This window comes from Solea senegalensis, linkage group LG5 (assembly GCF_019176455.1).
Source record: "Solea senegalensis isolate Sse05_10M linkage group LG5, IFAPA_SoseM_1, whole genome shotgun sequence".
Classification (NCBI taxonomy): Eukaryota; Metazoa; Chordata; class Actinopteri; order Pleuronectiformes; family Soleidae; genus Solea; species Solea senegalensis.
In genome coordinates, this window is record NC_058025.1 from 8851011 (window position 1) to 8878696 (window position 27686).

Consider the following 27686-nt stretch of genomic DNA (forward strand, 5'->3'; position numbering starts at 1 on the left):
AGTATACATTGATGTTGAACATAAGCATTTTATAAAGGACCATCTGGGAAAATGGCTCTTCAGTGTAAACATCTTTGAAAATCACAAATTTAACAGATATCTTTAATTGGTAAAACACCATGACCATCAAAAACACGAGATCAAATAATAGTTGAAGCACTGGTTTATTAATTGCCCAGCAAAAGCGGAAACTGCAAAAAGAGATACTATCAATCGATATTTAAAAATCTCACAGCTTTCCCTCAAATGAGAAGCTGGAGCCTCAGTGAAGCACAAAAGTACAAAAGAAATATATGACCATTTCACAAAGTTACTTGAACAGCTGTGAAAGCCATGCAGGAGGGAAAGGAGGATATGTTACATTCAGCAAGGTGAAAGCATCGAGGTGTACAGAGGCACATTTTCTGCATTACTTAAAAGACTTAACTCAGTAACCACTACATCAATTATGTTATTGCTGGCTTAGTTCACCTGTAGAGGCAATGGTAGTAAGCAAAATAAGATCTATTATAACCTTACAGATGTTAATTCGATTAACTACAACCCATTTGTATCTATTCCAAAGAGATAGATGGCTCTGCAGGGACAGTTTTTCACTTTTTTTTCTTGACTGTAACACTTTTGACAGTTTGCCCAACTATCCTTTGCCCAGAAATGGTTGATACTGCGAAATGCTGAACATTGGCCAAGGTGGCGTTTCAATATTCACTCCTGTTTTTTTTTTGTTTTTTTTATGTGCTAGTGATTCTGATGTGCTTCAGTGTCCATTGTGAATATAAAACAGAGCTGGCTTTTTCATAGGCTGAACTCATGCCAGTTCTTGCATATGGCTCAATCCTTAGGCAGTCATACGATGATGTGCAAGTGATGATCTGCTGATGGTGTAAGTTAGCCATGTACAAAAGGTACAGACAGCATGGAAATCTGGCTTTTAAGAGTGTTGTTATTTGTGCAGTAACTGTTACCAGCTGAAAATCAACGTAGAAAGAGAAAATAATATGTAATAGTTTATTTTTCTCTTGGAACTTGAGGACACTGCACATAAGGCGACTCAAATTAATATTTCATAGGGCATGAAGGACTTGTTTTAAATCAGATGCAGGGCTGAAAGATCTTAAATGTGGCTTAATTCAAGGTGTTTTAGTATTGTAATGTAGTGTTGGCTTTTCTTTCTTTTAACATGCCAAGTTTTCTGTGGGCTGTGTCTGCAGAACAAAAGGAACATGGATGCGTATGTATATCTTGTTGGCATTAGCTCAGCAGAATAAATTGAATGCTGTTTCCCTTTGCTCACTTTTTGTCTGCTAATGAGAGAGTCAAATGTTGTCATCTGTCAATCTTTTCAGTGATTTGGTTACTTTGGTGGAGGGCTGGGAATGAGGTCAATTGTTTAACGCGCTTCCATATCTAAATATAATTCCTGGGCAAGAATGAGAAGCCTCAAACACGACTCATTTCCTACACGGGCTGCAAAATATAGGCTACTTTTTGTTTTTGCTTTTCTATGGCTGACAATTAAGTAAGAGAAGCTGTCCAGTAAATATAGAGGATAGTACAGTTAAGTGTGCAACCGATGACGTCCCTCGTTTGACGCGTCAGGCAGAGAAGATATGAAAACTATCTATCACCACACAAGAGCTAAGTTTGTTAATTAATCATAAATTATTACCACGGAACATTCCACGATTCAACAAAACACAAACTCCAAAACATAAAAATGGAACTGTAAAATCCTAACATAATCCTAACACATTGTAGACACAAGGATTTCAAGACAATAGTATCAATAAATATACAATTAATTAAATAAGATAACCCTTTGTACAAGTTTACAAGGCAATGTATCAGTGACAAGCATCACCAAGCCACTGTGGGAGTGTTTCGAAAATCAACAAATGAAATCCCTATTGTTGTACCGTGCAGCATAATTTGATTGATGACTTCTCAGTTAATACATTCAGAGAAACTTGAAGGAAGCATTTCCAGTGTCATTGTCGTTATTTGGTGAGCATAACCTTTGGAAGACAGCCGTACATTTCAGCAAGAGATCTTATGGAGAAAAAAAAAATCAAACTATCAACAACACAAAAGCTAAATGTATCAGTTATCAGTATAGCCTTGATATGTTGTATTAACAGGATGGCTGTTCCCTCTTTCAATGTCACAGAATAAGTTGTTATCAAATCTAAGTTTGACACGTGATTAAGTTGGAAAAGAAAACTGGGAACAACTTGATATTTACAAGGCTGAATGTGTTTGTATGTTGCGAGCACTTCTTGATAAAGCTGCAGGATCATTCAGTGCGGTTGTACCAAAAGGACAAGAGCTAAGACTTAAAGTCCTTAGGTCAGACTAAGGTTTAAGCTGCATATTCAGCTGATTACATCGATCATGTGAAGCACTGTGTGTGTGTGTGTGAACATTTGCAAATGCCACCATTTGATCCTCCATTGTGATAGGACTGAAGATGAAATGTAACATCAGGAGTTTGGGGTGTTTGGTGGTGGAGTCCTGTACTCTGGAAGCCTGGGCAACTTCCAATTGATGTTTGGCTGTTTACCATCATCCCCCCACCCTCTCTCTTTTTCTTTTCCTCTCTTTCCATCTGCTTTCCCTCTATTCTGCCGACACAGTTTCAGCGCTCGGGATATGAACACGTCCAGGTCAAACAGCCGGTCCTTCTGCTTGACAGGAAGTGACTCCAAGGCCTCGTCATTTACTGGCTGAGAAATTGAAGTAGAGGTAATAGGCTGAAGTTCCGGGGGAGGAAACAACGATGAGATAGGAGGACAAACTGTTTGAGGCGAATGAGAGAGAAGTGGAGACGTAGGAGATGAGGGGAGGAGTGAGGGAAGAGAATTTGTAGATGACGTGACAGGTGGAGGCGGGCATAGTCTTTGGTCATCGTAATCAACCGAGGGTTCACGCATAATGTCTGTGAAGTGGAAGACTGGAGTTGGGAGGTCAGTTGGGGAGAGAGGGAGAGGCGGAGAGGAGGTGGAGCAGGAGGGTGAATGTGGTTCCAAAGATGGACTGGGTGAGTGCAGACGAGACTGGGTGCTCTGAATCCAGCGAGAGATCTCCTGGAATAAATTCCCAGTCTCTTCCTCCTCCTCCTCTCCTTCCTCCACTTTCATCTCTCCCAGGTCCTCCTCATTGTCACCAGTGTGCTCAGAAGGCACAGGAGCGAAGTTTGTGTTGCGCTTCCAATGAGACAGATCCAGTATGAGCTTGGGCTCAGAGTAGTGCTGAGGCTTGCCCTCCTTCCAGGCTATTTTATCCAGATATGAAGGAGAGCCCACTTTGTAGTCACAGGAGCGGCCACAGTCCAGTTCCCCGTACCCCAAACCACAGGCCCTCTCCAGAGAGGGCTGAGAGTTTTCCAAGAAGCGCTCAGCTGAGCTACTGTGGGAATATTTGCGAGGGTCGACCTGCGTCAGACAGACGAGAGGTGGCGGGTGCGGGGAGAGAAAGTGATGAATGGAGAAGAAGGAAATTCATTTTTAGTTGTGTTGAATCTCTTTGATCCCTTCTCACTAAAAACACAATTTGTGTACTGCAAATAACAGTGACATTTAGAGATTACCACCATACCAGGCTGGATTTATGTGAAATAATAATAATGATTATAATATAATTCTAAGAAGTAATTTCAAAAATAAAAGATGCCTGGCAGGAGGAAAAAGAGGAAGACCACAGAGAAGGTTCATAGATGTTGTGGAGGAGGACATGAGGAAAGATGAACTTCAAATGTCATCGCTGTGAAACTGAGGCAACATAAAATATCAGTTATGTGCTAAATTGCTGGAAAAGCATCTTCAACCTCAGTCTCATTTCCATTTTCCTTGTGTTTCATTAAAATGAGTATAAATAACAGTCCTGAAGCACTTACTAAATATACAATATATAACACTTCTGCATTAAAATATCTGAAAAATATCAAAACTAATGTTACACATTTTGTCTAATCCAAATCCAAATGTCTATTCAAGGTAACGGAATGTTTAATTTCTGTCGGCTTTTAATGTAGGCATCCCCTTTATCTGTCTATCTGCTCTAACCTCAGGGGCAAACCCCCATATATGAAACATCAGGGAGAGGAAAGAAGTATCCAGAACTGCGAGTTAGCCAGTGTGTTGTCATTAGTTCTTTCATTTTACGGTGTGTATTTGTCACTAATAGATCATGACTACTCATTGCTGTTTACCGCACGTTCAGCCACTGAAGCTCTCCTCATAGTGGGGAAACGGACAACAACCCATGAATCCTTACTGCTTACTGATTTTTTCGTTTCATTAAGAGACCCCTAGAGACAGAACTTACATTCTGGACATTTAATCAATATAAGGTGAAATTACAGTGTAAAAAGCAAAAGGAGAAAAACCTGAGCCTCCTCTAACAGTGAAGTGGAACTGGCACGTGGATCCCTCTGCACCTCCTCATCCTCCGTCGTGTCACCCAGGTCAGAGATTATGAGGCCAGAAGGCATGCAGCGACACCTCCCGCCTAAATGCTGCCAGCAAACACCTGCTGATATACTGTGCTTGTACCTGTGAACACAGTTGCAGTTCACTAGATTGAGTTCAGTATGCACATTTACAAATGAATGAGTACAATCAGCTAAAATCACAAACCTGTCCCACTGGATGCTGGAGGCCTGACTGTTGCCGAGGCTGTGCTCGGTGACGAGGCTGTCCTCCAGCTCGTCCTCTATGTGGAAGGGGTGCAAAGAGGTGGGCTCATCCTGTGGACAGGCGTACTGCTGGAGGAAGGGGTGGGACAGTGCAGCCTCAGCGGTCAGCCGGTCCATGGGGTTAAATGTCAAGATACGCTCGAGGAAGTCCACAGCTGAGAGGAGAGGGAGAGTGAAGTTAGTTCTTGTATGAAAATGTATTTAAAAAAACAAAACATTTATCAGTATTAGAACTGTGGTGTGTAGCTTTTTGAAAATAAACAAATGACTGTTGCATTCAAACCAGTCACATGAGTTCACGCAAGTTCACACACTAGTGTGTGGGATTTAGCAGCCTCTGCTGGTGAAGTTGTATGTTGCAGCTGAATATCTCTCACCTCACTCTTCACCTTCAAGCGTGAAGGAGAACCAATGATAGCCTTCAGTTACAACATCATTAAGAATGTCATTAAAAACGAAAACCCATTAAGAGTTTAGATTGTCTATTACAAAAATGTTGGTCCAACACGGCGGCCTCTGTAGACTCACTCCTGATGTTTATGATGCTCTTTCTGTGGTAACGGAAACAATTCATGCATTTAGCTGATTGTACTCATCAATTTATGCTATATTAAGTTTCTCCTAAATCTTAATTTCTCCTCAAACTTTCACTGGACCTTTAAGCTCATCAGCTCCGCACGAGTTTAGATCTCACTGTTGCCGAAGCTTCACTGCCCAGCCCAACTACAGTGAGACGGCCGCAATCAGGTTGGAGTACGACTGGAAAAAAAACTAAGAAGCGCGAACAAGAAGCTTCACAAGTGAACTGTACTGCTCAAGAAACCTGATCGTTCAGCAGCTTGACAGGACAAACACTTTATTGTGACACCCATCTCTGAGCCGCATACAAAGAAATGCAGACAGTACTGCTCGACAGAGCCTGTTTTCAGATGAAGGACACGGCATCCATCCATCCATCTTCTACCACTTTATCCTTCACATGAGGGTTGCGACGGGCCCTGGTGCCAATCCCAGCTGACATAGGGCAAATGGTGGGGTGCACCCTGGACAGGCTGCCAGTCCATCACAGGGCCACATAGAGACATACAACCATCCACTCTCACACTTACACATATGGTCAATTTAGAGTCCCCAAATCCCCAAATCTGCATGTTTTTGGACTGTGGGAGGAAACCAGAGAACCCGGAGAAAACCCACACACACAGAACATGCAGAAATGCCTTTGTTCCGACCAGGTCACAAACCCAGGTCTTCTTCTAGCAAACACAAAAGTGCTAACTAGTGCTATATGTGGCCCACACAGCAAACACATAATGTTAAATTGTTTCTTTTTTGGAAAATGAGTCAAATAAACAAGAAAAATCACCAAAATGTACGCACTGTAGCTTTAAATCTAAATATCTACATTACTGACAAGCTGCTCATTTCTATATTGTTTTTTCCTCTCCTCAACTTCCACTATTATTATTTTTTTGTCTCTCTATTCAATTTCATACTGCTTGACCATCGTCTTCTTCCCATGACTCATTTCCCTCTGCTTACCCTGAACGTCCACTTCAGGCAGCAGTTCAGAAAAGGGTTTCTTGACCCTCCAACCATGATTGACATATGAAGGCATCACCTGGGGAAAGAACAACATTAGAGTTACAATTTGTGAATCGTTCTCTTGTGGTTACTTATGTTACGTATTCTAATGTGTGGTGTAGTCTAAAGCTGTAAAATAACAGTCATAAAACATCGTCACACTCCACGTTTAAACATTCAGCCTTGCAGAAGCTACTGAGGCATCACCTGCAGCAGGTCCTGTCTGTCCTCCTCTCTCAGCACCGGCACTGTGTTGAGAATCAGCTGCATCTGCTCCAGCTCATGAGCTCCTGCAGAGGGAGCCGTCCAATGAGAGACAAGCAGAGAAAACACACACACAGTCCAATAAGACCTCTGAGCTATCCAGTAAAAATGAAAAAAGAAAATACAGTAAGCAGCTAAATTAGAAGAGTTTTAAATTAAAAACCTCCACTATAAAACACAAATATTATATCTTCCCAATAAATTCTATGTTCCATTCATCTTCTTGACCTATTCAAGAGTAAATCCCACCTAGGTGGGGAAAAGTAAGCTGTGCATCCTAGGAGCTCTGAAGAAGAAAGTATTGGACATCACCTCTTTAAAGGTTGTTAAAAAAAATCCCACATCCTTTCAATACTGGCACATTTGTCACAACCTTAATGCCATGAAATCTCCAAAGTGCATTCAACCACCAGAAAATGCAACTTGATTGACGTTTTCAGTTCACAACGTGCTGTGCAGCATTTTCCCTCCCGAGCCAGTCTGTATTATTTTCCCTTTTTAAATCTCTATTAACACCAGCAGGTGGTGCCGTATCAGCTCACTGACTGCTTTTCGAGAATGAACTGTACTGTACATTGCATTTGGATGAGATTGTATTGCTCCCCCCACAGAAAACAATACACTAGGTGCTGTGAAATACATATGCTGGATCAGTGGGAAAAAAAGTGCTGAGTTTGTGGCATCGTCTGGTGGAACAGTGGAGGTCAAATCAGCCTGTCAGGAGAAACTATATCTGATTCAGTGAAACGCTCTCCCTTGGGTTAATATGACACAAAGGATGTGTTTGGATATGGCAGATTTAACTGATTACATTCACTCCAGGAAGTTTGTTCTAAAAGTTCTCTCTTGTTAAGGTTTGCCGTTGTTATGTTTGTACTGCGGTGGAAAACTAAAAGCATGTTAACTTTAAGCATGTTTTTGTAACTATATAACATGCACTGTCCTTTGTGGGCATCAATATAAATTGGACGTAGTCTTATGGTTTGGAAAGCCACCAAGTGGCTACTCTACTGGCAACAAGAGCTCAATTAGAAGGGGAAATGACCCTTTAAAATCAGTAAACATGTTCTCATTCCTTAGTTTCCAGTCTTCTTTAATAGCACATGGTGGTAATTAGTCAATTGTGTTCCCAATTAGAGGGAAAATAGGCAATTAAGCACAGTGTATTGACTAGACACCAGTGCGATGAACAGCTGGCAGTTGCAGGTGTTGCATGTGGATTTCCAGTCACATTGTGAATCTCGAGACTTCCAAAACGGGAATTTTTCCTGTTACCAGAAGACCATGTTCATTTTTATATTCAGTCTATGGTCAAAACATGTAAAATAACTAACAATAATTAACTGGAAAGCCAGCCAGCACCTAGAAACGCTTACCCTGGAAAGCACCAGACATTTAGTATTAAGATGCTTCTGCATATTCCCTCATGTCATCAAATTAACGATAAGCAATTTCATAATGGTTCTGCAGGACATCCTGTTCACCTTGGTGGGGACAAATAAAGACACACAGCGCAGGTACCTGCAAACAGCATGCGTCCAGTGAGCATCTCGGCTAGTATGCAGCCTGCGGCCCACATGTCTATGGCCTTGGTGTAGTTGTTGGGGGACAGGAGCAGACGGGGGGAACAATACCACTTAGTCACGAGACCCTCAGACAGATAGCCCTGGAGAGGGAGGTGCAGCGGTGAGTGAGGGGAGAAAAAAAAGGAGGGGGGGAACATGAAAGAAAGAGCATCAGAATGATATACAGGGGTTAACTTAGTGAAAGACGTGCAACACGGCTGCTTGTTATTAATCTTTACCATGTTACCATTTAGTATGTTTGCATGCACTTGAATGTGCTGCAGGCATTCAAAAAAAAAAACATATTTTATTTATAGGAGTGAAACATTGTGAAGAGAAATGTGTGAGTTACAGGATATTGTTTTGAGTTATACCCACTAATCATATTTTGTCAGCTCTGTGATGGGAAGTGGCATCCTAATACCCTCTCCAGCAGAAAATAAAGTCCTTTAATCTGAAAAACTGCAGTTTCACAGAGCCTTTGATGCTCTGCTGCACACTACACACACACACACACACTAACACAGTGCTGCTCCGACCTGGCTTCCCTTCTGCACTTCACTTTTGTAAACATAACACTGGCGTTGCTTTGCATGGAGATGAACCACAACCCAGATTCATTCATAGGGAACTCTAACACAATCTAATCCATTGTAAACATTGAATGCCATGAACTACTCCATGGTGTAAATACTGTTTTTGTTTAATTAAGCCATAATTCTCCTTCCTCTGTCCTTGTTGCTCCTTCCCCTCCCTCTATTCTACTCACTCTCTTTAAAACTGTGGCGAGTAACTTTGCATTCATTTGTCGTCAAATTAGGTCATCAATGCTGATGAAGTCTATCGTCTCCATGAATTATTATAAAACATGAAGTGAGAGCCCTTTGACAGCTTGGCGTTTCTCTCCTCTCACTACTTTTTCGACGTTTTTGCCACCTCCGCTTCCTGTCGTACCTCTTCAACCACCTGCACATTGTTTATCTCCCGCCCACTCCTACTATATTCTGTTATGCCCTCTCCTTCCCCTTTCTGCTCTCTCTCATCACTGCCTGTTCTCCCCCGTGTGCCTGCAGATGACGGGGCAGAAAAATGGATGCTGAGTGCTCATTGATAGTCTGACAGACATCCACTCTCCTCCTATTCTGTTGTCTCCCCCCTATTGACCGTTTTGATTATCTTCTACACATAAGATCTCCTTTAACGGCAGCATATGACATTTTTTTTATGGTCTCCAAACAGTGTGCACGGTCATAGATTGTGCATATAGTTTTATTTGTCTTAACTCTTTTCATTCTCTGCCTCAATCCTGCATTGCCAGAACTATCTCCACACTGCCTCCTACTTTCCTCTCAATCTTTCCCCTCTGCTATAAACTCCCCCTCATCTCAGTGTGTGTTTCTTTTCCCACCAGCCTCCCTCTTTTCTTCACACTTCTTCCCATTTCTCTCTCTCTCTCTTTTTGCCACCTTGCATTGCCTCACCCATTCTCTCCCATGTCCCTGCCTTCTTCTTTCCCAGGCAGCTATTTAACAACACTTATTTATTTTTAACCTTCTCAACCCAATACACTGTATCTTCATGTTCCATTCCCCTCACCTCTCCTCCCCATCTTTGCCTCTGTCCTTCACTGTCAGAGTCTCAGCAGGTGCATTCTCACACACACACACACACACACACACACACACACACACACACACACACACACACACACACACACACACACACACACACACACACACACGTCTCAGCAGCGGCAACCTCTCACTGTTGCAGACTGCAAACAACATCCCAAATAATGTTTTCTCAGCCACCTCCTCCTCACCGCCATCCCCCCTCCCCCGCTCCTCCTTCACCTGAGTAAATGTTTATCTTTGTAGTCAGGAGCACAATTTCAGACAGCTTGTCAAAAACAGTCTCACAGTGTGCTGAGGAAACTGCTGTGATGACACGGTGACCGTGTAAGACACTGCAGACGGACTATGAAAGAGTAAAAAGGCCCGAAATCTATCTTTAAAGCAGTGCATCTCACCATCTTCCTTTATACTTGAGAGTGTACTTGTACTTTTCACCTGTCTGTCTGTCACCCTATGACTCAGTACTGTTTTGTTGTTGTTTTTTGCCTCCACCCTTCTTCTCCCCTTCAAATGCACCACTCCCCCCCCGTGTCTGCACCCAGCTGGTCCCCAGTCCTGTGTTCGGCGCTGACAATGACAGCCATTCACAATAGCTGCTCTCCTCATGCGCAGGCCACAAAAAGCCACACAAACACAATGACAGCTGCCATAATAGTGTAAGAGTATGGCTGCGGGATCTTCATGCATAATAAATCCGTAGTTTGTAACATTATCTCGCTGTTAATAGACGGGCTCAGTCACAGGGTGTGATTAGGAAAAACCCGATACCAGGATTGAGAAGAGGATTTAAAGAGGACGGTTTGAGCTGGAGAGGAAAGACATACGATTGAGCTGTGGAATCATTTAAACACATTAAACTGCGGGTTCAGTGTCATTTACAGACCAATAATGCAAAGTAGGTCACCTGCGATATCACACTTGAAAAGACACCAGATAAACAGATAGATGATTCTGTCTCAAGTGTGAGGCAGAAAAATGTGTCCACGCCTGCTGTCACATCATAATGAATCCATTGCAATCAATTATATTACAGTACGACTCTTGAATTAATTTACAGACAAACAATCAACGATGTGTCAGAGCAGATGAGAGTGAATAAACATTGCTGTAATATTATATTTATAGGACGTTTATTTTTGGGACATTTTATTTCACGGTAAATGGGAGTGCAGTTTGCAGCTGTTTTCGTTTGTGTGCTTGTGTGAGATGGCTTTATGCTCCTCACTGTTTGTACCTTGTGAGAATAGTGAGGGTCGACTATCCTGGCCAGCCCGAAGTCTCCGACCTTGAGCAGCAGTTGATCGGTGTTGATGAATACGTTGGCAGGCTTTAGGTCTCTGTGCAGGACGTTGGCCGAGTGGATGAACTTCAGTCCCCTCAGCAGCTGGTAGAAAAGCAGAGTAGCGTGACCTGTGCGAGGACAAAAATCAGGGGGTCAGGAGACACGACAATATCTCCTCATACAGTTGTAACTCAATCACCATGTTACAGAGTCCCAGAACCACTTCTGTCTATGCAGTTCAACATAACGTGACTAAGATTAATTCACTGTTGGTTAAAAATAGGAACACTCCTGGCGTGAAAACATTTTAAATGCAGCTATTCCTATAACTCTAATTGAAACACTTGAAGTAACAATATAGTATTTTTGTATTTTGTTTAATGACACATTCAGCAGAAACACATTTTAGGTTAATATCTGATTTGTGGTTATTGGATTTGGGCAAGGATCTAAGGCCATGGTTCTCAAAGTGTGGTATTTGTACCACCAGTGGTACGTGAGCTTCCTCTGGTGGGAAAATCCAAAATACTGTGGTGAAGTTGAGGAACTTTTGACCAGAGTGCGTAGAGGAAAACAAATAACAATAATTAAATAATAATTTAAGATGATAAACTTATTTCTTGTTCCACCTTATCTGATCTGATTTGGCTCTAACAGTTTATATGTGAGGAGGAGGATGAGTGAACAAATTATCTTATCTTTCTGTCTATCTATCTCTATCTAAATGGAATAAGCGGCATACAGACACGCGTGTTACTCTCACTTGAGGCAGATTCCCTATGACGTCACTGTTTTAACATGAGCTGGTTAAGTTTTTTGTCTTGTGTTGTCTTATATGTCTGCAACATGATTTGTGCGGCTACCCGTCTTAGCCAAGTTCACCTTGAAAAAGAGATTCTTAATCTTAGTGGGACGTATTCCCGGTTAAATAAATAAAAACAATATTTGTCTAAAGGTGTTTTGTATTTCCCTTTTCCATCCAATACCTGAGGGTAGTGGTCCTTGTTCCAGCAGCCGAGCCAGATCTGTCTCCATGCATTCCTGGATGATGTAGAGGGCGCTGAGCTGGGTCGGGTCTCGGGGCAGCGGGCGTCCATATGGCGCCAAGACGTCATGAACCTGCACCACGTTTTCGTGGCGCAGCCGATGGGTGATCCTGACCTCCCGCAGGGCATGTTTCACCGTCACGGCATCGCGCATCACCAGCTTCTTAATTGCCACACGCCGTCCATTACGTTGGTCCACAGCCGAGAGCACCAGGCCCGTGACTCCAGTGCCGAGAGGTCGAAGGTCAACAAAGTGACCACTAAGGTCAAAGCCGTGGAGGAAGAGAGGAGTGTCCTGTCTGGCCATGGCAGCTCAGTGTGCGGCGTTAGAGACAGACGATGGATACATTTCAAGTGGTTTGATGCATTTCATGGATTCACACATTGTCTGAAATAAAACATCTTGCTGGTGATTCCAGAATCATAATGAGACACCTGCTTTTTCTTTGGGTGGTTTGCATGTATTATGTAGGAAAGCACAAAATGAAAACAACTGCTCGCCTAGTGGAAGATTGTGGCAGTTTTACAGGCAAAGACATGGAATCATTTTCTTCAAGCCTTAGTTGAAGTTCCTTTGTGCACCATTTCTGCTCAACTACTTGTTACATCTTTACTGATTTTGGAAGAAACTTGAGGTCCAATACTGGTCAAAATCATGGGATCTTGGAAACAGGAAATCCTGAAATCCAATACAATGCAGTCATTCATTCACTTATTGGAATGAATAAACAAATAGGATCCCCCCAAAACTTGAAAAATATCACATAAATGCTTCACTCAGCAAAGGCAGACAAGACAGACTTGCCGTCACATGACCACAACGTGATTAAGGAATGCATGTCAGCCTCACTGCAGTGACTGTGTGAGCTGAGTGGATAAAAGGCTTATATAAATAGTGTAAAATACTGTGATATCAGCATCATATCAGAAATGAAACATTTCCACTCAGGCGACCGAGTGGAAAACAGCTGATCATCTGTTCCCTGACATGTCTTTGTACGTGAAATGTGATTATGTCTTTCCTTTACATCATGTGAGCTGATGCTGTAGTCTGCTGCAGAGATTCACTTCTAATTTCACCACTTTCCCTCACGCACAGATAGTCAGAATATCAGACAGTCGTATTAATCCAAAGCAGGGTAGGGGGGTATCCATAGAAACAGCCCTGTGTGCGGCTGCTCCCGCTCTCTCATGTGTGGATGTATCACGGGACAGCAACAGGCATTTGTTCGGCCCTGCACTCGTGTCTCTCTCTTTCTCTCTCTCTCTCTTTCTGCACACTCTGCTGTTTGCTACGACTCCGTAATCCTCACTGGTCTGTCAAGTCCTTCAGTGCTGAGGCAGGAGAACCGACGGCGGAGTCTGTTCGTGTGTTTTAAAGATTCAACGAGACTCTGTTGGCTCCTCCTCTTCTTCCATGACACCAGGTTATCTCAGTCAGTCTGGCCGGTCGCACAAGTTCATCGACAGCGAGATCCTCAGTTGGACAGCATTAACGTCCTGAAACCTCGGTATAATCCCTCAGTAATCTACGCCTCATGTTGTCTTCTCATTAACGCAGGGATTATTTGTTTTCAAGCGTCAGGCTGTGCAGTCACCGTGGAAGGATATTTCTATTAGCTGTAACACATCTGCTGCTTCTGGGGGGGAGAAAAAGAGAAAACAAGGTGAACACGAGAAGAGAGTGAGGAGGGAGACAGAGATGAAAGTGACATGGGAGGAACGATGGAACACAAAGTTGACAGAGCTTGTGTTTCATCGGGGTCTGTGTGGCACTGAATGGCAGTGTAACCTAACCTACACCAGCGATTTAATGTCCTAAAAGAAGATAATTACATCCCATTCAGGGGTGTTGTAATCTCTGCTGTGCGACGCCGCTGATGTTCCAGAGCTCAGAGACAATCAGACAGAGTGGGATAGATTGGCTTTTTTCAGTGGAAAGTCAACTTTGTACTCTATTATTTCTTTATTTTATTTTTATTTACCACACCTGGGACCTCCATAAGAAAACTGAACCTCACACGACCCCCGGCTCCCTGAGCTGCTGTTATATCTCAAACAATCCATGAAACAGAATCTCTTTGCTGTCAAAGGCCCGAAGACACAGCTGAGTATTTTCTCCCTTTGTTTGTTTGTCTGTCTTTCTTTCTTTCTTTCTTTCTTTCTACACACGAGGGTTGAACACACACACACACACGGGAACTGCACCTTATAACAACCTCAAAAACACTTCTGGGATGTGCTGATATTTAGCCTGAGTCAAAGTGAGGCAGGGGAAGTGTAAGGTGAGAACAGAGAGAGGGAGCACTGACAGTGGTGCTGGGTGGTGGTGGTGGGGCAGCACTGGGCTAACTTTATAAATAATAAATAACCGCTGAAGATGGCACTTGGTGTTCTCTTCGCGTTTATTCTCCATATTTCTGCAGCAAGAGGGTGCGTTTTTAAACACAGCAAGGCTAATGTACTCAATGTTTCTTGATCCTGCACAATAAAACATCTACATGTCTATGTGTGTATCACACAAGAGACAATATGATGTGAACACATGTGCAGGTGATATCAGGTGCAAGGAAACACACACTCCTGTGTTTGTGACTGGCTTTAAAGATTACATTTCCAGTTTCCCCAGCTTGACTCGTGTAAGGAGACACAGTATACTCTCTCCTCCCTGCACACAGGCTTCGTGCAGCAGCTGCAGCCTTTGTGTGTCAACATACTGACGCCCCTCTCTGACAGAACAAAAAGACTGAGACTCAAAAACAACACAAAATAAGAGAAGAGTTCCCCGTTTCCAAAAAAAAAAGAAGGGGGGAATGGATAAACCAGTACCACACGGTCATGTCTGCGTCTCTCTTTTTTTCAAACTGGCTTCACTTTGTCAGACATTAGTGTCTCCTCTTGGTTCGCGGTAACAAGATAAAGAATAAAGAAAACAACAGCAACCATCATCACTCACCGGAGGAGTGCGTTACGCAGTCGCCGCATCAGCCTCAGCATCAGCCCGCAGTCCAGAGACACAGATCCGAGGGGGAGACACGCGAAGAAAGTGGAGCATCCTTCTCTTTCTGCTCCGTGTGTGTGTGTGTGTGATTGAGATGGGTGGTCGGCACCGAGGGGAGAGGGATAAGAGGAGGAGGGAGATCCGCCGAGATGAGAAAAGCCAGAGGCTGCTGCTCTGTAGCCGGATATAGTGCAGGCGAGTGTCCGCTCTCTGTCAGCGCTCCGGTGGATCTGAGACAAGAGAAGAGGATCATCATCATCATCATCATCTTCAGCATCATCTCTCTCTCTCTCTCTCTCTCTCTCACACACTCACACACACTGCACCACAGAGGATGGTACGCTCCACAGCAGTTCCTCAGAAATTAGCTTTTATCTCATTGGGACCAGGTTTTGGTCGCGATGAGAACTAATGGTCAGAAAGGGTCCTAAACACAAGCAAAAAATAAATAAAACCATAAACATACATCTGAATGTATTTTAAAATAAAATATTAAATACACAACTAAGACATGTATCAAAATAAACACTGTATTTTTGTATTTTAATATTTTGTAAAATACTCTTAAGATTCTGGAATCTCTACCTTCACTATCTCTATTTACTTTCTCAGTGTTCAGTAACAGATGAAGCCCACAATGAACCAGCAAACAATACAACTAATGGACGGTTTCTTCACAGTACACTTGCATAATTTAGTCATTGGTGTGTGTGTGTGTGTGTGTGTGTGTGCACAACCTCCATTAAAAACAAAGGAAAATCAGGTAGTCACATTTAAATGTAACATCCTATTACCAACCAATACAATCATTTCTTAGAAGCCAATAATCACGACATGATGAAGTGACCCTGACAAGTTGCACACACACACACACACACACCAAGGATTCAGAACAAATTCAAAGAGATACTTTGTTATAACTCCAATCACTAAATGGAGAATAAATACATTTGAAGAAGGCTAACTCAAGTGTGGCTCTGACAACTTGCGACTTAGTCACTGTATTGCTATGTGTGAATTGTATTTTACAGTATTTTAAAAATACAAAAATACACAACATTTAAGTATTTTGATACAAAACTATGAAGACATTTCCGTCACCTTGATAAAATACAAATTACAAAATAAGGTTTTGTCATTTTAAATACATGTATCAGAAATATTGCCCATCCCTGACCTGGTGTTTTTTTTAAAAAAGTGAGAAAAAAATCTGTGCTCTCAAACATACAAACACATTCACACACATATATACAAAGAGCACAGCTACAGTGGAGGAAATCCAGTCTCACCTGGAAAAAAACTGTAATAATAATAAAATCCTAAACGGTAATAGATGGATTAGACTGAAGAATAAAAATAAGAAACTAAATAAAAACAAAGGGGTTGGACTAGCAGGCTTTAAAATGAAAACAGACAAAGAGTTTAAGAAGAAATAATAAATATGATGAAACCTTCCATTTTTGTGGCTTAACCATGGTCATTTATCCACCTGACAGGATTTAGTTTGGCCTGATGTTCCACAAGAGAGGAAGCCAGAGAGGGAGGGAGGAGTCTTTGAATGTTTAAATATTACAATGCCACCATGTCCAGGACATGTCATTCAAGGATTAACTGTTTGATCAAGAAAGGAAACTTATATTAAACTCCAAAAAAGCAAACTCCCATATTATAAATTTTGTTGGAATAACATACACAGTGACAAATTGAGGGACTCCTCCAGAAGATCTGATCTGGCATCCTGTTTTGAGCACGAATGAAAAATATCTATTTATATAAGTCGATTTATTGCATTGTACTAATAGCTTTTGATCCGAGCACATCTTTTTCTTCTTTCCTTGTGTGTCAGTTACAACCAACTCTTTTATTTCCAAAATGTAAAACATGTAATTTTTCATAACCATGAAAAAAAAGTTTATGTTCTCCCTGAGATATTTTGTTTTTCCAATTCCATAATTAAATGAAGTCATCGTGCACTTTTCTGTTCTAAGCTCCAGTTTAAATGTCAAATGCCAGTTATGACAAAACAGCACTGCTGCAGATGAATGATGACTGTAAATGATGATTTTACTGTTTCATAGTGGTTACTGTGTGTTTAGTTTTGGATTTCCCACACTCCAGCCAGAACCACTGCCGATTACCTCAGTTTGAAGGGCAGAAAGCGTCAAAAACAGGAGTTCCTCCAGTGGTTCTCCTCGCGGCTGTGTTTTATCAGCATGTGGATTGACAAAGTCCCGTAGCCTGTGGTTTCAGCAGAGGGTGGTTGTGAGAATGAGTCCCAGCGAGAGAAGGAGGCAGGTCATGGTGAATCGTGATCATAATTGTGTGGAGTTGCCACAGCTACAGGAATTAAACAGATGAGAGACTGAGGAGAGAACAGAGAGGAGCCAGTGTAATGAACTCCCACCCGGATGTTAAGACTCCTTCAGTAGTGGAGTAGAAAGGTAGAGGAGAGATACAGGGATTTACTGAATTTTAGATACTGGTTTAGCCACAGAGGACACAGTCAAGATGTAGATCTCACATGGGAACAAAATACTTCAAATACTGAATCGTTAGGTCTTACTGTATGACCACAGAGCAACTGTGTACATTATGAATTGAAAGGTCCACTGCATATTAATCTGGTGGTGACACTGCAGAGTGCACTTCCTTTCCCACGTATGTAAGGAAACGATGGCGCAGAGTGTCATTGTTATTCTTTTGCATAATAAGCAACAGCTCTGAAAAGCAAACTACGGCTGACACATGGAAGCAACAAGTTGGCGCCCTCTGTAAAGCAAGACCCTTGCCTAAAACAGTGTGTCCCAACCCTGGTCCTCAGGGAACACTGCCCTGCTCCAACACACCTGATTCAGATCAACAGCTCGTTAGCAGGCTTCTGCAGAGCTTGATAACGAGCTGACATTTGAATCAGGTGTGTTGGAGCGCGGCTTTTTATATGTAGGTCACATATTCAGGCTTTACAAAATGCATTTTATATCGTCTTCTTATGTGTTGTTGAGTCAAAGTCATGATTCATTTGATAGCACATTTTTAGTAGTGATATAAAGTAGTGTAGTAGCTGTTTTTTTTTTTTTTTATCAGATTGTGGAAAAAAAAAGGATATAAGACATACCCTCTGTATAAACTGTATGTTTATGCTCTATGTTCTAAGGGTTAAATAGACTTTGAGCTTTATATCGTCCAGGTGAGCACCTGCTCCCTTTTATGTGTTGGTAAGTCAGGATCACAAATGGAATGCAGTGAGAAGTGAATTACTTCAGCTGTTTTTCTTCTGTAGCAGGGGAACAGTAAGAAAACATGACTTTTGTTCTCCAGGTTTGTTTGCTCGTTTGGAGGTTGAGTTTTCAAAGACATGAACAATTGTTTGTTAAAAGTTACACTGTAAATGTTAAGCTTAATTGGATCACGGTGGTTATGACACACTGCTGCTGCTGCTTCTGTTTATTTGGTGCATTAGAGTCTTTGTTCTGTGTCTGTTCTGTGTTTCTGTTCCTCTTTTCTGGCTGACCTCTCTCATTACTGATAGCATCTGACAAATGGAGACATCACAGTGTCGGTAGAGGGTGGCTATATATATATATATATATATATATATATATATACACACACACACATATTGTCAGCAGCACCTGCTCCAGATCCTGGTCTTGACAACGTCATTATTTATCATGAAGGCAAAATCCAAACAAAACCACGGTGATATTCTACTGGCTCCCTGTTTGTTTATATAGCCTTTAAAGCATGTGACATAGTTCAAAAGCAAAGTGTTTGCATTTTTGTGACAGAGCTAACAGAGACATTGGATGTTTCCTCCACGTGAGACACGGAGGAAACAGTTCTGGGTTTTCTCAGCAAAGACACTGTAACTTCAGCACAGAGTGAGTGTCACACATTGTGTGTCCTCTTCACATTACCTTTCCCTGTAACAGATTACTGTCTAAGCAGGGAAGGAAGTAAATAAATTATGCGCCAGGCTGAAATTTCCCCGATACAACATCTGTCATTGGCTCGGTAGGTGTGCAAAAAAAGAGCAGAGGTAAAGAGGAAATGGACTCGCAGCGATGCACAGATTAAAAATACTTTTTTTTTAATGCTCTTTAAAGGTGAGTGAAAGTGAAGGGGCGGATCAGGCTGGACAACAGGAGAAAGACATAAAGCACCAGTGTGTGACTTTTCATTAAAAATAAATCAAAACAAGTTACTTTTAAACCATTGTCAGATGAGTTCACACCGTGATGTGTTTTACATCACAGCTGATGGTGGAAAAAGCAGAAGCAGCACAGCTGCACTGGTACAGTCAGCGGACTTTAGGTTAAGGAATTCTCCTTGGCTCTCTGAAACAGGTGAATATGGACCGAGAACAGGCTTTTTATTTTTTTATTTTTTTTTATTACTTTAAATTATTTATCAATTTACTCATTATTTACTTATTTGATAACTTACTTATTTTTGGTGATTTAAATCAAAACCCTGAATCAAGATCCATATCTAGATCACCAAAAATCTACAACCGCAGAAAACAACATTCAACTCCGACAAACGCCAGTAAAAACACAGAATAATTTCTGTTGATAAAACTGCTGAATGAGACATAAACCCACAGCGGGTTTTCTCACGCTACCTGCAGGATTTTATTTGTCACTGCAACTGAACATACAACTGCATAAACCTATGGCAAAGTGTTTTTTGGATTTGTATTATTGTGGATTTGGTAATTGCAGGACTAAACTGGGGTTTGATGCATAGCCAGTTTGGACCATTTAGGGAACAGTGTCAATAATTTCAGTCTGAAATTGAACAAACGTATGAAATCACTTGTCCGTCAGTTGGTTAACATTATATCTGTGCTTCACCATCACAGCTGTGGGGTCTATACTTTTATCTTTCAGAGGGTTATGTAGAAATGAGCAAATGTATATCTCCTGTAAAGGAAGAGGCCTCTTTATCAGCCGAGTCATGTTTAAAATGTTGTTCTGAATGTGTCTGTACTGCAGTAAATAACAATAATGATAATACAGTATGTGTTACGTCCATTATATATATTATTTAAATATTGCATTTTAAAAGGTGATAAAACCATGCAGCAACCTCCAGATTATTGTGAAATAGGAAGCATTTTCTTTTAATTTAGAAACATCACAACCAAACACCAAACTGTGTGGAACTGCAACCTATAGTTAAATACATCTAAATGACTATTACAGTACATCAATATTTTTGCGTGCCCATTGATTCAGTTGGTTAAAAATATTGCGATCCTAAAGAAGGCATTACATTTCTCGAACTGTGTTTACAGTAATTACAATCAATGATTATTATGGTACATTCATGTTCTTTAAAAGAGTATCAACACGATGAAAATTTACAAGTAACATCTCAAAAAATAGTTTTCTTTCCTCCCACCCTATCCTCTTCTGTCATGTCAGCTTTAGATAGAACACCATAAAAGGAGTGAAAAAAAATCCAAACAATGTCCCATATCTCATCTGAGCAGAATCTGTGTATTTTATAGGCCATTATTTCAAAAAGAAATGTTCCCACGTGTATATGTTTGACCTGCATATGCTTCTGTACGCCGCAGCATCAGACGACACCCGGCGTTAATTTGTGGAAAGCGGTGTTAGGGTGTTTTTGTCAGGCGTGGAGCGACTGGTAGCCGCTTCTCCGGCTGCCGGTTTTACAGGTGATGACACACACGCTCAACATTCCAAAGAGCTGCAACGGGAAACACAAAGGTGGTTAGAAACGAGCTCAAAGATATCTCTGAAGCAGCATGTTTAAGTGAGAAAGAATAGCTCTGGACTGAATTATAAAGAACTCTGCAGTATGTACCGAGCAGTGAAGACGATCCTTTTTTACAAGGCCATCTCTGACTCCAGCGAGGAAGATCATGTTTAACCCTTAGTGCTCACGTGGCACAGATACTGTGCCGAAGTTGCACCCATGATAAATTGCCATGGGAATAATACACAACTCCTTATATGGACATCTGGGCTGTGTGTGTGTGTGTGTGTGTGTGTGTTTTTAGGTCACATATTCAGGCTTTAAAAAAACAATTTTTTTTTCGTCTTCTTATGTGTTGTTGAATCAAAGTTACGATTCACATTCACAGACGTGCTTTTCTTTCATTTTTGTTGCCAAGTGAACTTTGACCTGTGACGTGTTTCCAAATTTCACAAATTGAATCTGATTTTAAACATTATGAGTACTTGTTGCCCAGGTGTGTTTATACAGGATTTAATATTGTATTTAACATTGTTTCATAGTTTATTGTTTAACATAGTGTTTATTCTATAGTTTCCTTTTTTTAATTGTATTTTTGGCACCAAATTCACCACAGCAAATTCCCTGTATCGATTCAAGCATACATGGCAATACACCTGTTTCTGATTCTGATAGTTGGTGAAAATATATATGTATATATATATATATATATATGGGTAGATAGATAGATAGATAGATAGATAGGTAGATAGATAGATATATATATATTAATCAGATTCTCTAGATTATGCTATAAAAAATGATATAAGACAAAATAAAGGAAAAAATCGACTCTGTGTTCTATAGGTTAAAAGGAAAAGTGAATTAAATACTAAAAGGTTGACAGGATTCTGCACTGCCTACTTTCTGTTTTAAAGGGCAGCAAAAGTGGATTTGAGGACAGGTAAATTCGATTTGACTTCCACTATTCAACAACGCATCGCCTTGTTCTCCGTCCTTGACAAGCTCTCAGACGCAACGCGACGGGCACGAGGTTAGAGAGATGGATGCACTTGAAAGTATGTCGAGGAGTGTAGCGCGTAGCCTATTGTTTGTGCACTCTTCAGAGCTGCATCTCACCACTGCTGAAGTGTGCGGTGCGCCATTCTTGCTTTCACTCATCCTTACCTTGATGATGGCAAAGCCCAGGATGACCAGCATGGCGTAGCCCCACACACTCTCTATGAGGTTCTTCAGCTTGATCTCACAACCCTAAAATACAAGTATAGTGAGTTTTTCACACAGAGTGAACAAAACGCATGACGCTATCTGGAAGATAAGTGGAGTCAGCAAAAAATAATACACTGTACACTGACAAAAGGTGTCAAATGGGTGATTTACCTCGACGTTAAGCAGAGCTGGTTGATCCAGTCTGCCAGTGCACGCTGTGGTGATGTTTTTGCAGCAGGACAGAGGAACTGTGTTGTTGTGACTGGTAAACCAGGTCGTGTTGGACCAGCTGGTGTAATTTTTAACTCCGCAGCACTGCAACTGCACAGAGTCAAAGAGGAAATGGACAGGTGGTTAATATTATTAATAATCATAACAAGAAGAAGAAGAAGAGCTGTTCTTTCTTCCACAGTGTCAATACAGTCCACCTAAATCTCTTTCCAGATCATTTATATTATAGATTTATTCTTGCATTAAAGGATCAGTGTGTCGGATTGTGTCCCACACACAAAACACTGGTTTTTAAAGATATTTAGAATAAGATAGATAGATTCCTAAATCTGGATTGGTTGACAGTTTGCAGGCCGTTGGTTGAGGAGCTCAGGTTACGACCAGACTCATATTCACATGGTGAGAGGAGATCAGTGATCAAGAAAAAAGTTATCATTAAAATCGATTATATTCAAAATAAAGTAAAAAAGTGGTGAAGTGAAGGGACGCCAAAGCAGGGAAGAAGTGTTTGTCCATTTTGTCCAACTACTCAGCTCTGCTCAGTATCATATAGTTCCAAATCTAAAGCAATATAAATGAAGACCACATCACAATCTATACATGTAGATAAGCTGTGTTGCAACTATTTATGTTTTAGTTTTGACTTTTTTTTTTAAATGTCCCACAAGAGACAGACAGTTTGTGAGAATTAAGATAAAAAGTGAACGTATAGCACAAACCTGATTCTGCAAGTAGTCCACACTTTTAGTCTCCGTCCCCTGTCCGTCATACTTTGCTAGAGCATCGTTCATAGAGCGCTCCAGGTCTCCGCTGATCTGGCAGACACAAGAACAAAAACGTGACTCAGCAGAATTACAATGATGGACACTGTTGGAATGTCACAAGTACAAATACTTCTGAAATAAGTCAATTTAATTCACCACATTTCCTCTAACTGTCTTTGTTGCTTGTTACTACCAAATAAAATCAGAAGAAGAAGAGTTGGTATTATGGTCTGTATTTATATAGAGCTTTTCTAGTCTGGATGAGCTGCTTTACACTACAGTTCACCCAATCACATACTTCAACATGGGGTTAAGTGTCTTGCTCACACTTTTACTTCTAAAACTGAAGTACATTTTTCATCAGAAAATTACTTTTGATAGTTAGTAAATGTTATATACCTTAAGATTTTACTTAAGAAATAATATAAAAATGTTCTGGTACTTTTACTGAAGTATCCCTTTAAGGTACTTCATGCAGGACTGGACTTACCTTGCCCTGGTAGATGAAGCCAAATGTCAAAGCAGCTACTTCAGCTGCAAACATCACCATGATGATCACACAGAACTGGGGAGAGAAAGAATATGATGTAAATAATAAAAAAAAAAAACAGAGAGGCGAAAAGACAAACATGATGAAACAAAAGCAGCAATCAAACATCAAGTGACTGAAAAGATAAATGAAGCACAAATTAAAGTCTACGCCGACTTTCATGAACAACACACACACACACACACACACACTTACAAAGCTGAGGCCGATTTTAGATTCCCGGATCGTGGAGCAGCATCCCACCAGGCCGAAGACGAACATCACCACGCTGACGCCAATGATGATCACGGCTGGGACCAGTGCATACCTGTCCTGGATGAAACTGTCAAAGTTGTTGTAGCTTCTGATCACATACGCACTGATGTACGCCAACACAGCTCCAGCCGCCTGCGGGAGGAAGAAGAAGAAGAAGAAGAAAAAGAAACGTCGTCATCACGTGTTACACGTTTCTAAATTTACAGTCGTTGGCAGACGTTGGCCTTATGGTTACCATGTGTGCTCGCAGGACAGGAGACTTTTATGAAAATGGTACAGAAAGAGTGAAAAATGATCGAGAATGAGAATTTTAGACCTCCACCCAAAGCTGCAGCTGCCCTAAATTAAACAAATTATTAAGTACCAAAATCATATTTTAGGTTTCTGTAATGGTTGATACAGCAGTATGTAGAAGCTCTTCAACATAAATGATATTTTTGATGCTAAAATATAATTATGATTACTGTTTTACATTATTTCTGGATTAAGATTATTTATAAGTTATTTACTTGCATTCCTGAACAGAACAATGTGTTTTAGTGGTTGAATGTTCATGCTTAATTCATTTCTTTGGGTAGGAAAAGGCGAAGTCAGTTTGTTATTTCCCAAATAAATAACAATAAGCTTGTTTTTTTTCTTGTTTTCATGACAGGTGGTCTAACAAATTAGTTAAGCACTGTTTATGTTGTCGTTGTTATTCTGGGTATGAACAATTCTGGCTTTAGATGTTTTTTTATCCACATCTGTGCTAAAAGAGAATCAACAATCACAACATAAAGAATCCACAGTCCAAATATTCTGATGTTGTCTGTAACCTAGCAACAAAGACACTGATGGGAAACAGCATATATTTTATGTCCTTTTGTATGTAAATGTATTGGAATCAAAGCAAAAGAAAAGGTTAAACAGCCCTTGTGAATGATAACATTTCAGCTCGTCTTCCTTGAATAGAAAAGCAGCAGGTGATACCATGTGACGAGCCTGACTATAGTCGTGTATATCATGAGTGAGAACAAAGCGGCAGAGCTCTCTCAGATAGAACACTAAGGAAACTGTTCTGATTTAATCATCTGATACGGCCTCATCTCATCATATGACGAGAAGAGGCTGTAAGGTCGTCAGCGGTCTGTCACTGAGGAGCGTGAAAGTGCACTACTATCGCCGATCATAAGCCTGTAAGCGTGCAAAAATGCAGGACAACGTTAATCATCAGACACTTTTATGCTGCTTTCTGTGCCTGCGTTTAAATAAATAATGTTCCTTCATTCTTTTTGCCCTTTGCCTGTGGTATCCGACGTCCAGTAGGTAACGTCCACCTCAAGAAGGAAGCTACATAAGTAACAGGGCAGTAAGAAGATATCAAAACACTCAAATATCGCTATAGTGCGCAGGGCGATACTGCGCTGTATCAACATATCGGACATACTATTTCCACTTCTCCTCTTTTCACTCCTCTCAATAGACAACACAATCTTTATTGTTAACATATATAACATTGTTACTTTAAAAAAAATAAATAAATACTATTTGGGGGATAAAGATCGCGGTATTGCTTTGCTTATTGATACCAGTCGTCACCCCTGTATGGTGAAACCAGAGCCTGACCAACTGCTGCTGGAGCTTCCTAAAACCAGACTTTTAAGACTTTTGAATCCTCCCTTAAAACCCACTCCTTCTCTCTGGTGTTTCCTAAATGTAAAAATGTATGTTTTATTGTTCCTAACTGGTCGACGCCGTCATTTTAAAGGTGCTCTAGAAATTTGAGTTTGAGAGTTGAGTTGAGACACACAGCCCTAATAAATAAGGAAAACTTGTGTTTGAGTGTAACTTGGAAAATGAGGCATGTGATCATGTTTGTGGCACGACGACAACCATTTTATCCCCATAGATAATCCCACGTCCTGCGTGTCGGCACATTCAGTATTACTTCCCCCCTCTAATGGTATGAGTAATTCACCTTATATATATGTGACCTAACAATCATTCATCCCTGTGTTCAGCCACATGACTCACGACTCTTAATCATTTCACAGTCACGAGATCCCTGTGGAGGACTGTGGAGTCTTCTACCCCCGCCCTCCCCAACAAAAAAAACTCACCCCTAATCTCTCCACAAACTCTGATCTTGTACTTAAGAAGCAGCACAAAGAGGCTTACAAAACATACTGTGCCCATGCACAGTGTTACCTCTCCGGAATGTGAGAAAACCTCTGGGGGTTGGGGTTGGGGAGTGGGATGTTTCTCGATCAGTGGGCATGATTTTGTGTGATATACATCACACCTGATTCTTGAGGGAAGATGTGATGGATTTTTACAGAAAGTGTGACGTCTGTGCTCATGGGTTCTCCTCACATTCGCCATCAATCACCCCCCAATTTGTCCTGAAGACAGATTACATTTGTTTTTATTAAATATAAAACAACCATGTTGAGGGTTGGAATTTGAGGCAGCGTAATGTTATTTCCTAGAAAAAAAGTCGAGCAGTTGGTCAGTTAGAGTTAAAAATGGGCGAGAGAAATTGATTTAATAATAAGATTCATTCCAAGACAAGGAAGTGGTTTGTTTATAGTACTCGGCTGTCTGCCCCACATTCTTAATTAACAGTGAAATGTCATTTAATACTGTATTATATATGATATGTGTGAGCAGCAGCAGCAGCTGTAAAACACAGGATAAACTTGATTTATAAGTGAGAGATCTCTCTTATTTCCTGGTTAAATAAAGGTTACAACAACAATAATAATAATGACAATAATGCTAATAATAATAAAACGGAAATGTTCTTTCATATAAACAACCTGCTGTGTGTGTCTTTCTATGGAACATCATTTCCTGAATGACTGTGTTTTTAATCATGAACCATAACCATTACAAAACCTTCACCACACAACCCAAATGTCTTGAGGTGGAAAAACAATGACTGTACAAACAAAGACTTTAAATGGAGAAGATACTAAATAATAAAAAAAGAATATGAATGAGAATATTTGAAAAAAACATGCTTGTTTCATTTGGAAGTAAACACGGTGCCGTTTTCTGACAGTAATCTAATTACACCGACATGAGGGCCAGACAGAGACGTTTACTCAGTCTCTTCATTATCCATTTACCTCCAAAGGAGAGAGGAGATCAGACAGAGCGTGGCAAACTCAGTCACATACACAACAAAACAGGAGTTTTTACATCGAGTCAGACAGTCAGAGTGACAACAGTTCAGATTAGTTAAATTACCTCTGCCTTTGTGACCTATAATAGATCAAAAATGAGGAAGTGCAGAATGTAGAAATAAAAACTGCAGCTGGGTGCCGCGATGTTAAAAGTTACAAAACTGATTTGTGCCACTCACACTAACTACTACTGATAATATTAATACAAATCATGGTATCAATAAATTCCCACTGGCAACACCACCACCATATATATTCATGTCATTAATTCAAATCTCTTGGAGCAATAACAACAGGACTCACCCAGAATATCAAGCTGAGGAGGAGGAGGACGCTCTTCGATGTTAAAATCCCGCAGTCCATGTTGAGTGCTGGAGACGACGAGGAGGAGATGGAAGACGGACAGTGGAGTCGTCCAGTTTTTATCTTGCTCGCTGATGCTGATGCTCTAAGTCACAAGTTTCTTCAGCTTGGCTGCAGTGACTGTGATCACATGGTCACATGCTTTGGGGAGGGGGAGGAGGAGAGGAAAAGGCAAAACAGGCTCTACAGGCTCTCCATCAGCTGGGAAGCGACATCATACAACACCACTCCCACACACAGGAGAGGGGGAAATCCTAAACACACAACACAGAACTTCAGTGGATCACTTAAAAAGACAAATAAATGAATAAACACTCATTATTTTTTGGTTTCTCAAAGCCTGCCCCCCTA

At 41.0% G+C, this 27686-nt stretch overlaps 2 protein-coding genes across 2 annotated transcripts; both read right to left on the reverse strand.

Moving 5' to 3' along the window:
• Window positions 1-145: 145 nt before the first annotated feature.
• On the reverse strand, window positions 146-15151 carry mapk4 (mitogen-activated protein kinase 4). The gene is made up of 9 exons (XM_044025657.1): window positions 15025-15151; window positions 12009-13708; window positions 10975-11150; window positions 8063-8207; window positions 6485-6567; window positions 6236-6314; window positions 4635-4848; window positions 4385-4550; window positions 146-3431 (listed from the first exon to the last, which is right to left on the reverse strand). Exons 2-9 carry the CDS (start codon window positions 12373-12375, stop codon window positions 2481-2483), a joined length of 2181 nt encoding a protein of 726 aa, XP_043881592.1. The 5' UTR covers window positions 12376-13708; window positions 15025-15151; the 3' UTR covers window positions 146-2480.
• Window positions 15152-20167: 5016 nt separating this feature from the next.
• Window positions 20168-27592, reverse strand: tspan36 (tetraspanin 36). The gene is made up of 7 exons (XM_044025240.1): window positions 27276-27592; window positions 23746-23937; window positions 23491-23565; window positions 22956-23051; window positions 22177-22326; window positions 21964-22047; window positions 20168-20787 (listed from the first exon to the last, which is right to left on the reverse strand). The coding sequence occupies exons 1-7, from the start codon at window positions 27333-27335 to the stop codon at window positions 20707-20709; spliced, it is 738 nt and encodes a 245-aa protein (XP_043881175.1). The 5' UTR covers window positions 27336-27592; the 3' UTR covers window positions 20168-20706.
• Window positions 27593-27686: the final 94 nt, after the last annotated feature.

Coding starts and splice junctions, on each gene's coding strand:
- mapk4 (XM_044025657.1), bottom strand. CDS start 12,375: ATGGCCAGACAGGACACTCCTCTCTTCCTCCACGGCTTTGACCTTAGT. Junction 6,568..8,062: donor TGGACGCATGCTGTTTGCAG/GTACCTGCGCTG, acceptor CTCCCTCTGCAG/GAGCTCATGAGCTGGAGCAG. Junction 4,849..6,235: donor GCCTGAAGTGGACGTTCAGG/GTAAGCAGAGGG, acceptor CTCTCCTCTCAG/CTGTGGACTTCCTCGAGCGT.
- tspan36 (XM_044025240.1), bottom strand. CDS start 27,335: ATGGACTGCGGGATTTTAACATCGAAGAGCGTCCTCCTCCTCCTCAGC. Junction 22,327..22,955: donor TGGACTACTTGCAGAATCAG/GTTTGTGCTATA, acceptor GACTCTGTGCAG/TTGCAGTGCTGCGGAGTTAA. Junction 22,048..22,176: donor CAGCTCTGCTTAACGTCGAG/GTAAATCACCCA, acceptor CTTGTATTTTAG/GGTTGTGAGATCAAGCTGAA.